The sequence below is a fragment of the Triticum urartu genome, chromosome 2, assembly GCF_003073215.2.
Source record: "Triticum urartu cultivar G1812 chromosome 2, Tu2.1, whole genome shotgun sequence".
NCBI lineage: Eukaryota > Viridiplantae > Streptophyta > Magnoliopsida > Poales > Poaceae > Triticum > Triticum urartu.
In genome coordinates this window covers 148,024,573-148,037,143 of record NC_053023.1, presented here as the reverse complement: position 1 = coordinate 148,037,143, position 12,571 = coordinate 148,024,573, and the positions used below count along the sequence as shown (strand labels likewise).

General features: G+C 46.5%; 1 protein-coding gene across 1 annotated transcript; it reads left to right on the top strand.

Moving 5' to 3' along the window:
* Positions 1 to 3,546: 3,546 nt before the first annotated feature.
* LOC125541313 lies at positions 3,547 to 5,701 on the top strand. The gene is made up of 2 exons (XM_048704759.1): positions 3,547 to 4,066; positions 4,196 to 5,701. Exon 2 carries the CDS (start codon positions 4,456 to 4,458, stop codon positions 5,305 to 5,307), a length of 852 nt encoding a protein of 283 aa, XP_048560716.1. The 5' UTR covers positions 3,547 to 4,066; positions 4,196 to 4,455; the 3' UTR covers positions 5,308 to 5,701.
* Positions 5,702 to 12,571: the final 6,870 nt, after the last annotated feature.

The following is a 12,571-nucleotide window of genomic DNA, read 5'->3' as shown; positions in this document are numbered from 1 at the left end:
CACGATCCCCCCTCGTGAACAGGAGGAGGAGGGAAGGGGTATGTGGGCTGGCCGGTTTTTGCTTAATGGGCCAAAGGTCTAGTAGTTTAGGTCTTTTGTTTTTTAATTACTCACCTCTGTTTATTTTCTTACCACAGTTTAATTTAATTTCCACAATATTCTAGTTTAGTTAAAATACAAAAGTACTTTATAATTAGTATTACTATCTATACCTCTGCTACAAAAATTTTCGCTCACAAATAAAATAGTTTAACATTTTAGAAATTAAAAAGGCATTTATATAATTGTTTAAGCCACTGATATAATTTTTTTCACTTAAACCTTTTATATTTTATTTTGGTTTCCTCACCAATAACACCTATGAATTATTTGCCACACTTTTCACAATTTACTTTTGACATTTGAAAAACTTTTCATTTTGACTTTATCTGAAATTTGAATTCGAGTCGCTTTCGAATCTAAGAGAGGTTAGCAACAGTAATAGTGGTGCCGTGGTACCATCAACATAGTATTACTGTAGCTAAATTATCCGGACGTTACAGCATCTGTGGATTTCAGATCGCGATTGCCGCCGACGAGCTCTGTGATCGGATCAAGATGGCCAACGACAAGCTCCCTGATCAGATCGCGATGGCCGACGACGAGCTCCCTGATCAGATCGCGATGGCGGCCGAAGACCTCCTTGTTCAGATCGCGCTGGCGCCTTCCGCCTGCTCCACCAACAGCTGTCTGCGGGGGCTTGCGTAGGTGACCCGACACCCATCACATCCCCTCTCTGATTTTACTGGACGATTGAAAAAAAATGACTGAAAGAACATCTCACATCTATCTCTGAAGACAAACACATGTCTCATCTAGGGTTTGTGCATACTCGCGGTCACCAAAAACATAGGTACAAGTGTTTTCCTTCTCCCGATCCAATGGATTTTTCTTAGGGTCGTTGACTACATTATTAAACCCCACATAAATGGTTGTGAACCAGATAAAACTAATTTCGTTTCTCTTTTTATTACTATTCTTATGTTATCTGGAAAAGCTGGAGCGCATAACACTTTTAGTTTAGCCACAGGGTGCTTGATGCTTCAACCTAGGAAAAAATTGAGGCCCTTCTAGTTTATCAGCAGGCCGCTTTCATGTAGTTTATGCTCTTCTTCCCTTTTTCTTATCATACATAAACCAATTACTCGCTTATTTTCATGTTTTCACGGTTAGTATGATACTGTCTGAACCTTCTATGCAGCTACATTTTCTTTTCCAGAGACCACACCTTATGTCAATTACCTTTCCGTCTCTAAATGGTATCTGACTGTGACATGCTCTGTAATAATTAGATTAACCTAGATACATAGACAAATGGCATTTAACTGTGACATGCTCTGTACATAATAAAACAACACCAAGTCGAGTTTGCTTATCCCTTCCTTTTGGTGGTCAGGACGTGAAGTTGGAATAAGAGAGGAAAAGGGAACTGCACTAAACGAATAATTTCATCCTGGTGATAAACTGTACCTGACAAACTCAAATAATGCACCAGCACCTAACTGTTAATTAGCGAATCTTCTTGTTTTAGCACAAGACCAATTTACTTAGTGGTACGACATGTTTTTAAACATTCTTCTTTCCTGAGTTTAGTTTGTTTTCCATCTTACAACAGCTTGATTTAGTTTGATCAACATAACTTAAACTTATTGTTCCTCACTTTACAAATTAATGCAATAACTTGTGAGATTACACCTTTGTCCCCCAATTATTTCATCCTTTTCTTTCTGCAGGAAGATGACTATGTAATACTGATTCCTCATTCCCACATGTTTGCCCTCATGTTGCAAGCTCTCAAGTTGCCCCCTGCGATTTACCAACACAAGACATATCCGAGCAATGAGTCTCGTGTGACGGTTACTTTCAATTCATCGTTACAGTTGATCGATGGTTTGCTTGTTCCAACCTCAATATCTGGTCTGATCTCAAAGAACTGTGACGAAGCGGAAGACAGTGCTGCTATGGCAGCCATTAGGTTTATGGAGGATGTATGTGGCAAGGAAATCAGGGATTATCACTACATCCATGTTAAAAGGCTAGAAAATAAAGTCACACACCTGGTGAGGTTGCTGGTTGCAGCAAACAAGACAATAAAGAAGGCACGCGGAGGATGGTACTATGCTGTCAGATACATGAGCTCGTATTCTACCCAGATACAAAATACAACAGCTGCTCGGCGCCTAAGAGGGTGCGACAACACCAAAGCGGCTATGAAAACAACACTTGCAAGCACAGAAAAGTTGGCAAAAAGGCTATGTTATATTGGCATGAAATCGGAGCAGCGCCTCGAGACCACGGATAGTATCTGGTGAGCTTCGGTCAGCACATTGTACCCAGCATGTTTACGGAGGCCTTTGCCCTTTTGATGCTCTTTTGAACAATTATTACATATCCTATGGATTTCTGTTGTTATCGTGAAGTGTGCTTTCTATGATTGTATACTGTTTGGTGGCTTCCCATTTTGTGCACGTGAACAATCTTTGTTTCCAACTGGTTCTTTGGTGATTCTTCCTGTTATATACGAATCTCCCTTAATTTTCGTATATGGTTTCATCTCATTATGTTTTAGCTTTAGCTTACAGTTACTGATTTTATAGTCAGCTCCTGGCATCGCTAAATCATGCTTTGTTTAGCTTACAACAACTTGACATAAACCCTCTTGGCTCACATACACAAAGTATAACATTTACCTATACTTTCTGATGCAACAGCTTTATGGGTGGGTGATTCGAGGTTTCTCAGGTTGCAACGTTAAGCAAATACCAATATTTTTAGTTACATTCTATCTGACATCAATTTATAGCTTCAGTTAATTCAGACGTTGTTAGTCCTATTTAGACACATGGTGGTAATATCATGCTTTCATCGCCCTTTTCATCGTCCGAATAGCAACTTAAGTTACTAATAACTTAACATTACACATTTGACCAAAACGTTCGGACAGGCACCCTCGCGCCAAGGCACGTTGCCGATCTAGTGTATATGTTGAAGGGATCGATGGAGCACTTTGAACTAACGTCCCCTATGTGTAACATAAAATTGTTTTGTAGTTGTCTCTTGTCTCGCCTGCGTCCTTCGTCCCTGCAGGAGACGTTACCGTCGACTACTGAGTCGTTCGTAACGTAGCGTGTGTGTACGTGCATTCATATAGGTGAGTGTACGTGTGTATGCATGAGCGTCCACGTCTGTGCTGTATTAGAAAATAGAAAAAGATTAATCTTATAACCAGTTTAAAAAAGCTTGTGCGCAGAATTACCTCATCACACGTGTCACGCCCACAAGGGCTGTAATTTTTTCTTCTCGAAAAAACTCAGAAAAATCGAAATAAGATGTGTTCTTGTGTCCCTTCTCCAACCAGTTTACATGTGCCCGTTGTCCTCGCTGATGTTCTAGGCGCTCCAGCTTGCACCTCAGTATACATGTTTCCACATCATACGGGGCCATCATGGTCTGCGCCCAGCGGCGGAAGACGCGGATCAGGTGGAGCTCACGTGTCCACAGAGGGAGAGGGACGACCTTCCGCTGTGCAGTGCTGTGATTGGACAGCGCAACCGCGGCAGCATCTCAGGCTCTCCCCAGCCCGAGACCTGTCTGTCTGGTCTCCGCAGCAGCTTGTTGCTGCCCGCGCGCGCCTCGCCGTCTTTTGCGCTGCCCACATTCCCCAAGGACGCCCTACCCTAGCGCTGCCCGCGGTCGCCCTGCCATGCTTGTCCTCTTCTCTCCGCCCGCTTGCTTTTGGTCAGTCCAACACGGCCAGCTTAGCTTCCGCTTGAGCCCAAGCAAAAGGGAAAGAAAGAAAGGAAGGATGAAATGGACGGCAGACACACTGCCTACTGCCTGTATTTTACTGCACCTCAGTACTACTACTACTACCTGACTACTGAGTGAAGGGGGCACTTCGTTGTGGAGCGGCAGAGTTCTTGTTCAGGGTGAGCGCAGTGGATTTGTCCGCCTGCTGTTTCTCAGCGTTCTTCTTCGCTGCTGCGGTTGAGCTGGTGGCATCTTCTTCTTCATCTCGCTGAGAGAGGTTTGCTATCTTCTTTTTTCCCATTCCGTTGGTTGGTCTCCAAGGTTGCAGCTTTTCTGTTCGACTGGCGTTTCTGTGTTTCCGATTCTTATTACTGTTGCTGTATTTGCCATTGTTCGTCTGTTCCAGATTCCAGGTCGACGAACAGGGGCTACATCTTGTGCTACGGAGACGGAGGGCAGAGATGCGGCTCTGACGGATCACCTCGACCACTTTTCAGGCCTCAAAGCATGAAGATGTTCTGCTTCTGCATCCGACCGAGCAGAACACGCTCCTGCGCGCGCGGCGCGTGACCGGGCGTCAACCAAGACAGGGCGGTTGCGCTCGCTGCACACCCAGTGTTCGTCGAAAAGCCGCAAAGGCGCGGGCTGCAGCTCGCAACCGCCGCCATGAGAGATCTCGCGTCCTGCCTCAGCCAAACCGGCGTTCAAGTCGCCCACCCCTCCTCCTCAAGCGCCCAGAGCATGGTGCAGTGCGCCTACCTGGCCCGCCTGCGCGGCAAATCCTGCAGGGTCACCGTCACCTGGAGCAAGGCGGCCATGGGGCAGGCTCTGGCCATCGCCGTCCACGATCCCTCGGGCCGTTGCCTCTGCAAGACAGAGATAAAGCCATGGCTCTTCTCCAAGCGGAAGGGCTCCAAGGCCATGGAGGTGGACGGCGGCGCGCTGGACATCCTCTGGGACCTCTCCTCGGCCAAGTTTGCGGGTGGGCCGGAGCCTGTCCAAGGATACTATGTTGCTCTCATCTTTGATCTCGAGGCTGTCCTTGTGCTCGGGGACATGCCCAGGGTGGGGGATCACAAGGCGTCTTCGGATGCTTTACCTTGTGATGCAGCCATGATAGCCAGGAAGGAGCACACGTACGGGAAGAAGGTGTACTGCACAAAGGCTCGGTTTTCGGACATTGGTCAGCATCATCATATCACCATAGAATGTGACACGTCGGGGACGAAGGATCCAAGCCTGGAGATCAGGATTGGGAAGAAGAGAGTGCTGCAGGTAAAGAGGCTTGCATGGAACTTCAGAGGAAACCAGATGTTCTATGTTGATGGCCTGCCCGTGGAGGTGCTCTGGGATGTGCACGATTGGCTATTTGGTTCGTCGAATGGATGCGCTGTGTTCTTGTTTCAGTCAGGCCGATCCATGGAGAAATTTTTGGCAAGGTCTTGCTCACAGGATGAAAAGGAGCGTCAAGTGCATCGGTTTGGTTTTACTTTGCTACTTCATGCATGGAAGGTTTAGTAACAAAAGCGCGATGGGCAGATTTCTTTGATTACTCTACATCGGATGAACGAATCCTAACAGTAGAATATAGGATCTAGCAAGCCTAACAAAACCTTTTGCGAGTTTTCATGTTTCTTAGCTGTTTGTTCTAGTTCTAGAGTTGGGTTTTGATTTATCCATATGGTTCTGGTGATATCAGTGAGTGGTGGAATGTTTGGCTGATTCTAGTGCTCCATTTGTCTTTCCATGCCACCTTGTGCATTGTGAACAGAAATCCAAGAAAGGATTTTAAAAAGTTGTTTTCTGCTACTCTGCACTCTTTGCAATTCCTATACTATGGATATGTATATTTTCAGTGAGGCTAGTGTGTGTTCACTTGGAAAAATCTGCTGCTGGCTGGCAAAGATAATGATGATTGATACTCTGAACTCTGAATGTGCTTCACCACTGGATATATGTTGATGATCGATCCTCCTGTGATCCTGTCTGTAACTACAGAAGTTGCCCAAAGTGGAAGTTTTTTTTCTCGTGAGATGGGAAAATGGAAGTCAAAATGTCGAAAACCAAAAAATCAGATTACTAGTTAAAATGTGGAAGTTGAGCCTGTATACTTTGTCAACTGTTCCATCTTTTCCTCAACTACTATGTTTACAGGCTAGTCCCTTCTCAAAGTAATGAGTCTGGTTACTGAACATACTTGCTCTAGGTTGCAAAAACGTCTTATATTATGGTACATGTATATTTTGTCAACTGTTCTATATTTTCCTCAACTATTATGTTTACAGAATGATCCCTTCTCAAAGTAACGAATCTGGTTACTCGCTCTACCTTGCAAAAATGTCTTATATTATTGGGACGGAGGGAGTATCCACCCCCGGCCCCCTGAGCACCACAATACTGGTATATTAGTCCAGATTATTTAATCTAATTGCTTTTATACTCGCTGCCAGTTCCTTTAGCAGAATATCATGCACCGAGGTGCAAAGTTGCATCGTACATCTATCTTTTTTATCAAGTGTCCTATCTTTTTGAGCCTGTATTTTTGTCAAGTGTGGTGAGGTGAGGTGAGCGAAGTTGAGCCTGTATTTTTGTCAAGTGTCCTATCATTTTCTCAACTACTACTAAAGTTTACAGGATGATCTCCAAATATCCCCAAAGTAATGAGACTGGTTACTGAACCCCCCTGAGCTCCACGTTGAGGTTATATTAGTCCAAATTATTTGATCTAGCTGTTTTTATACTCACTGCCAGTATCTTTAGCAGAATATCACGCACTGAGAGGCGCAAAGCAGCATTGCACACCCACCAGAGCAACCTAGATAATGTTAAACTTCACTTATCCTGACCACAAACACATGCGCATAATACAGTAACCGACACCATCATGACTACCACATTTGGCTCAGCATTTTTTTAGATAAAGACATTTGGCTCAGCATACACAAATACTACTACACAATTGTAGTTGTTTCTAGCCCCCATCTTCCCTAGCTACATGTGTTGTAGCATTTTTTTTATGCTGCTAGTCCCCTAGCGACTTAAGCTAGGGTTTCCCTGTCCTCCCGGCGGCGCCGCCGAGAGTTCCCTTGTGATCGATCGCCCCCTGCGGCGACCGCAGCTACCGCCCCGGCTGCTGGGTCTGCCCTTGCGTGACCCTGACGGCAAGGGTTTCACCGACCAGGAAGATGGCCGCACCCTCGGAGGCTAGCGGATCGCGATCCAAAACCCCTGATGACCCTAGCATCTTGCTGGAGCGCTTGCATTTGGAGGAGGATGAATTGGATAATTTGGTGTGGGAAGAAGAAGCGGAGGAACCAGATGAGAAACCAAAGTGGCTTGCGCTGGCCAGGGTTTTGACGAACAAGTCCTTTGGACAGGGGGCGTTGATCGCCGACATGAAAGCGGCTTGGAACCCTGCCAAGGAGGTGCTTTGGAGGAGAATTAACCCAAACCTGTTTTCGGTGCAGTTCAATTGTCTAGCAGACTGGAATAAGGCGCTCCATCAGGGTCCTTGGGATTTCAAGGGCATGGCACTGATCATTGATGAGTATGATGGGTTCAAGAACCCGGAATCAGTAAAGTTGGATAAAATTGAGACATGGTGTCAGATCCATCGACTCCCTGATATGGTGCTTAAGAGAGAGCAGTTCGTTAAGAACATGGCGCAGCGCATAGGTGAAGTGGTTGAGCTACAGATTGTTCTGCCGAATGGATTTATTGGTGAGTTCGTACGTGTTAGAGTTAAACTCGACATCACAAAAAAACTGACAAGGTTTGTTGGATTTACAAAGGGAGGAGAAACTGAATATTACCAAGTCAAGTTTGAGAAACTTCCTGTTTTCTGTTACATGTGTGGCCTGCTAGGGCACTGGCATGAAGAATGTGGATCCGGTGAACATGATGATAAAGATATGGAGTAGGGTCCGTTTATACTTGCTGCTAAAAGGGGCGCTAATGCTAACCGGAACCCGGGCAGAGGCTATGATCGCAGCTCGGAACAGGATGCAGGTGTCTTTGGTGATGAGGGTGACGTGAACGACTATGGTAGGGGACGGGGAGCGAACAGATCCCATGGCCGAGGTCACGGTAATGAGCGCAAGAATTTTGCTACAACTGTAGACCCCACTAGACGGGATCAATTCATGCAAAATAGCTGGCGCTTCAATGCTACAAACGCTTTGTACGACCCCGGGGTTCAGCTGGCCAATGCTGATGGTGTGACACAACTTGGACAGATAAATGATCCTCTCATTTTAGGTAAAAGGGGGGCAGATGATTCGAGCACTTCAAACACCATCACCGGTGACATTCGAAGGGCCTGATCCACCTAGCAGCTCTAATGGTGGAACCCCTCAAAAGAATGCAAACCGGAAGAAATATAAGGCAGATGATGGTGCGGCCATTGACAGTACCTCAACTAAATCTTCGGCGGCCTCCTCGACGGAGGACCGTCTGAAAGGGCATTTCCCTACTTTATGTTTTGGATGATGATGACAATCCTTTGTGGTCTAATCGTGTGCTATATGTTTCAGGTTCTCGATGCTTAGGTTTACATCGGATTGCTATTGCCTCTCGAAGGAAAAAATCGAAGACGTGTCCTCTACGCTTTTATTTTCTTTGGTCGTAGAGTACCCGTACTATCAAGAGGGAATCCTCATTAGGAAGCTCTGGAGGAATCAGTTCACGTACACTTTTCTCACCCTCTCCTTGCCTTTCTCAGGTGTGTGTGAGAAAGAGAGTTTTCCTTGCCTCTTCCCCTCTTTCCTACTCATTGTTTCTGCCCAGCGGTTGTACCGCTCTCTGGAGCGGTTGTACCGCTGGGTCTTGTCGCTCACCAGCTTTGCTCGAGCGGTTGTACCGCTGCCTCCGGGCGGTGGTACCGCCACCATGCTCTGCAACAGCTGGGGCGGTGGTTCCGTCCATGCACCGCTCAAGTACCGCTCTCGCTTCTGGTTTGATGCGGTTCTTGGACGGTAGTGGCCCGGTTGGTCCGGTCGTTCCACGATGACTGGTACCACCTGTGGTCCGAGCGGTTCTTCCGCTCAGAACTTAGCCGCCCAAGAGCTCAAGGCCATGCGGTTGTTCCGGCCAGGCACCGCCCAAGTACCGGTCAAGCTCCTGTTTTGATGCGGTGGTTGAGCGGTAGCCAGGCGGTTAGTCCGGTTATTTTTCTTAGCCGGTACTACCGCCCGCCTGTCCGGTTGTACCGCTTGGTAGGGTTCTGCAGTTACACCGTGAGTCCCGGTTGTACCAGGACAAGGACCGGTTGTACCGCTGCAGTGCAAAAAATGCAGTAACGGTTGGAAATGTGGGTGACTATTTAAGGGAGCTTCTCCCACCTACCACTCCCACCTTGTACCTCTCTCACTCCACCATTAATGCCCTTCAAGCTCTCTTGCCCGATCTCTCTTTCTAGCCACTCAAACTTGTTGATTTGCTAGGGATTGAAGGAGGAGACCTAGATCTATACTTCCACCAAAGGATATTTGCTTCCCCCATACTTTCTTGTGTGGATTTTGTTACTCTTGGGTGTTTGAGCACCCTAGACGGTTGAGGTCACCTCAGAGCCATATTCCATTGTGGTGAAGCTTCGTGGTTTTGTTGGGAGCCTCCAATTAAGTTGTGGAGAGAGCCCCAACCTTGTTTGTAAAGGTTCGGTCGCCACCTTCAAGGGCACCAATAGTGGAATCACGGCATCTCGCATTGTGTGAGGGCGTGAGGAGAATACGGTGGCCCTAGTGGCTTCTTGGGGAGCATTGTGCCTCCACACCGCTTCAACGGAGACGTACTTCCTCTCAAAGGGAAGGAATTTCGGCAACACATCCTCGTCTCCACCGTCTCCACTCTTGGTTATCTCGTGCCTTTATTTGAGCAAGCTTAATTGTTTCATATCTCTTGCTTGCTTGTGTACCTATCCTCGTTGCATCATATAGGTTGCTCACCTAGTTGCATATCTAGACAACCTACTTTGATGCAAAGTTTAAATTGTTAAAGAAAAGCTAAAAATTGTTAGTTGCCTATTCACCCCCCCTCTAGTCAACCATATCGATCCTTTCAATTGGTATCAGAGCCTCTTCTCTTTATTAAGGACTTTACCGTCCAAAGAGTATGGTTGATACCGTAGACGGTGTGGAGGAACACTCCGGTGTGAATCCGATCTCGTCTACGGGAGATGGGGGAACTTCGGTCTCTCGTGAGGAGTTCAATGTGGCCTTGGAGACATTGAAAACCTCCATGACGACCGAAGTCGAAAGCATGTTTACTAAATTTCTTGAGGGGATTAAACTATCCACCGCACCGTTGAAAGTGCGTGATCCCGCCAACAAGGTGACGGATGCTATCCCCGACAAGAGGGAAGCTAGTAGTGAAAAGGCTCCTTCTTCTAGTGGCAAGAATGGCACCGACATCTTTGCCCATGTGGAACCACCACTTGTTTATGGTGGACCGGTTCCTTCCACTCATTTGAATCATGCCGGTCCTCCCCCTAAGATTGTGAAAAATGAGGATTTTGATTCTTGGGTTTACCGCTTTAAACGTCATTTAAATCATGTGAACACTAACCTTTGGAGAATCATTTAAGAAGGTTTCTATCCACATGATCCAAGCAACTTCACTCCTCGAGAAGCCGCGGACAATCAATTCAATGAGAATGCTCTCTTCATCATTCAAGATGCAATTCCACCGGAAGACCTACCTCATCTTCGTCCTTTCGCCTTGGCCAAAGATGTATGGCATTGTGTCGTGTCTCTCTACCGGGGAAGCGCAAGCATTCAACGCTCCAACTATGAAGTGGTACAAGACGAGGCCGATGAGTTTGCAATGAAGGAAGATGAAGAACCTCGTGAGCTCTATCAGAGAGTAACCAAACTCGCGGTCTCACTACGAGATCATGGGAGCAAGGACACGGATGACAATTGGATCAAGCGCAAATTCCTCAAGGCAATGATGCCCTATCACAAGGCCATGTCCTCCGTCATTCGTCAAAGACCGTACTTCCACACTTTGACCTCAAGCGAAGTGTTGGATGAGTTTGTGGCCATGAACATTTTGTACAAGACCGCCGACAATGCAGTGCTCCGTTCTCAACGGGCAAAGAAGCCTAACCTTGCTTTGAAGGCCAAGCTCATCGTGGAAGACGAAGAAGAGGAAGAAGAGGAGAGCAACCTCGAAGATACGAAGTACGCATATCATGAACACATGGCACTTGCTTCAAGGCAATTTTGGAGCAAGAAAAACTCGAGGCCAAACTTTAGCAAAAACAACTCGAGTGGTACAAGGGGCAAGCAACGTGTAAGGACTTGCTACAATTGCGGCAACGTGAGTCATTTCATTGCGGAATGCCCGTATGAGAAGAGGGAAGACAATGGTGGCAAGCTCATCCGAAAGGACAAGGCCAAGTCGTTCCCCAACAAGAACAACTTCTCCAAGAAGACTCCTCCCAAGGCTTTGGTTGTGCAAGAAGAGTACAATGAGGATGATGACGATGATGAAGATGATGAGTCGGTTGCCATGGCCTCTGTTTCCATTGCAACAACGTCACGGGTGTCTCTCTTCGACTCACCCAACGAGAGCATCACCGCCAAGTGCCTCATGGCTAAAGCCACCAACAAGGTAACCTCCAACATCAAAACTACCATCATTAATCATCCTTCCCCAACGGATTGCATTAATGAACTTGAGGGAGCTAATGTGGAGGCTAACGAGTTTGAGGCCTTTATGGGCAAACTCAAGGGAAAATCCAAGAAGCACTTTGTTGCTCTCTTGAAACAACTTGGTGAAGCCAATGACATGATCGAGGCTCATGAGGACACCATCTCTAAGATGGAAGGGCATAGTCATGACTATGCCGATGAGATCTCGATCTTTCCAATGCTCTTGAGGAAGAGCGTGGTCTTCGTTTGGCTCTTGAGGAGTCACACAACGTTGATCATGCTAAGTTAAAGAAAGATTATGATCATGTCCTCATTGTTTCTCGTGTGCTAAATTCCGAGAAGGCCAAACTCGGGGTTGATCTTGCTAGACTCAAAGAGGAGTTTGATATACTTGACAAGGCCCACAAGGCCTTGAAGGGTATTCACGCTAGTCTCAAGGAGTCTCATGATCAACTCCAAGTGAAGCTAACTAAGGAGAAAGCAACTTTTCCTCATATGGTTTTAATTGATAATGCAAATGCTACTAACCCGTGTTGTGAGCATATACATCTTGTTGAGGAAAATGCTAAGTTGAAGGAGCAACTTGAGAGAGGTCTTGCGACTTGCATACAAGGCAAGAAGAACCTCAACAATCTCTTGATCAACCAAAAGAGAGTTGTGGCCAAGGAAGGGATTGGGTACGTGCCCGACTCCAAGAACAAGAAGAAGAATGACAAGACCAAACGACCTCCTCCTCTCATGCAAACCTTTGTGAGGGAGGGAGTGAGTGCCCTCGAGGAGAAGAAGAAGAACAATGTCACCCCTCCCAACAAAGCCGGCGATTTTAATCCTTCTTATGTGTTATGCCGTGCTAGTGATGGGCATGTTTATGCCAAATTTGTTGGTTCTCTTCACGAATACATTGAATGGTCTATTTGGGTTCCTAAGAACCTTGTTACTAACATCAAAGGACCCATTACAAAATGGGTACCTAAAACCAAGCATTGATCTCTTGTAGGTATTTGCTTCCGGTGGTGGATCATGGTTGCTCGATAGCGGAGCTACAAATCATATGACCGGAAGCAAGGACTTGGTGGTGGACGTGCACAAGGTTCCATCTATGCCCACCAATGTCGAGTGGGGTGACGCCT

Bases quoted from the DNA above. Each gene is read 5' to 3' on its own strand.
- LOC125541313 (XM_048704759.1), top strand. From the start codon at position 4,456: ATGAGAGATCTCGCGTCCTGCCTCAGCCAAACCGGCGTTCAAGTCGCC.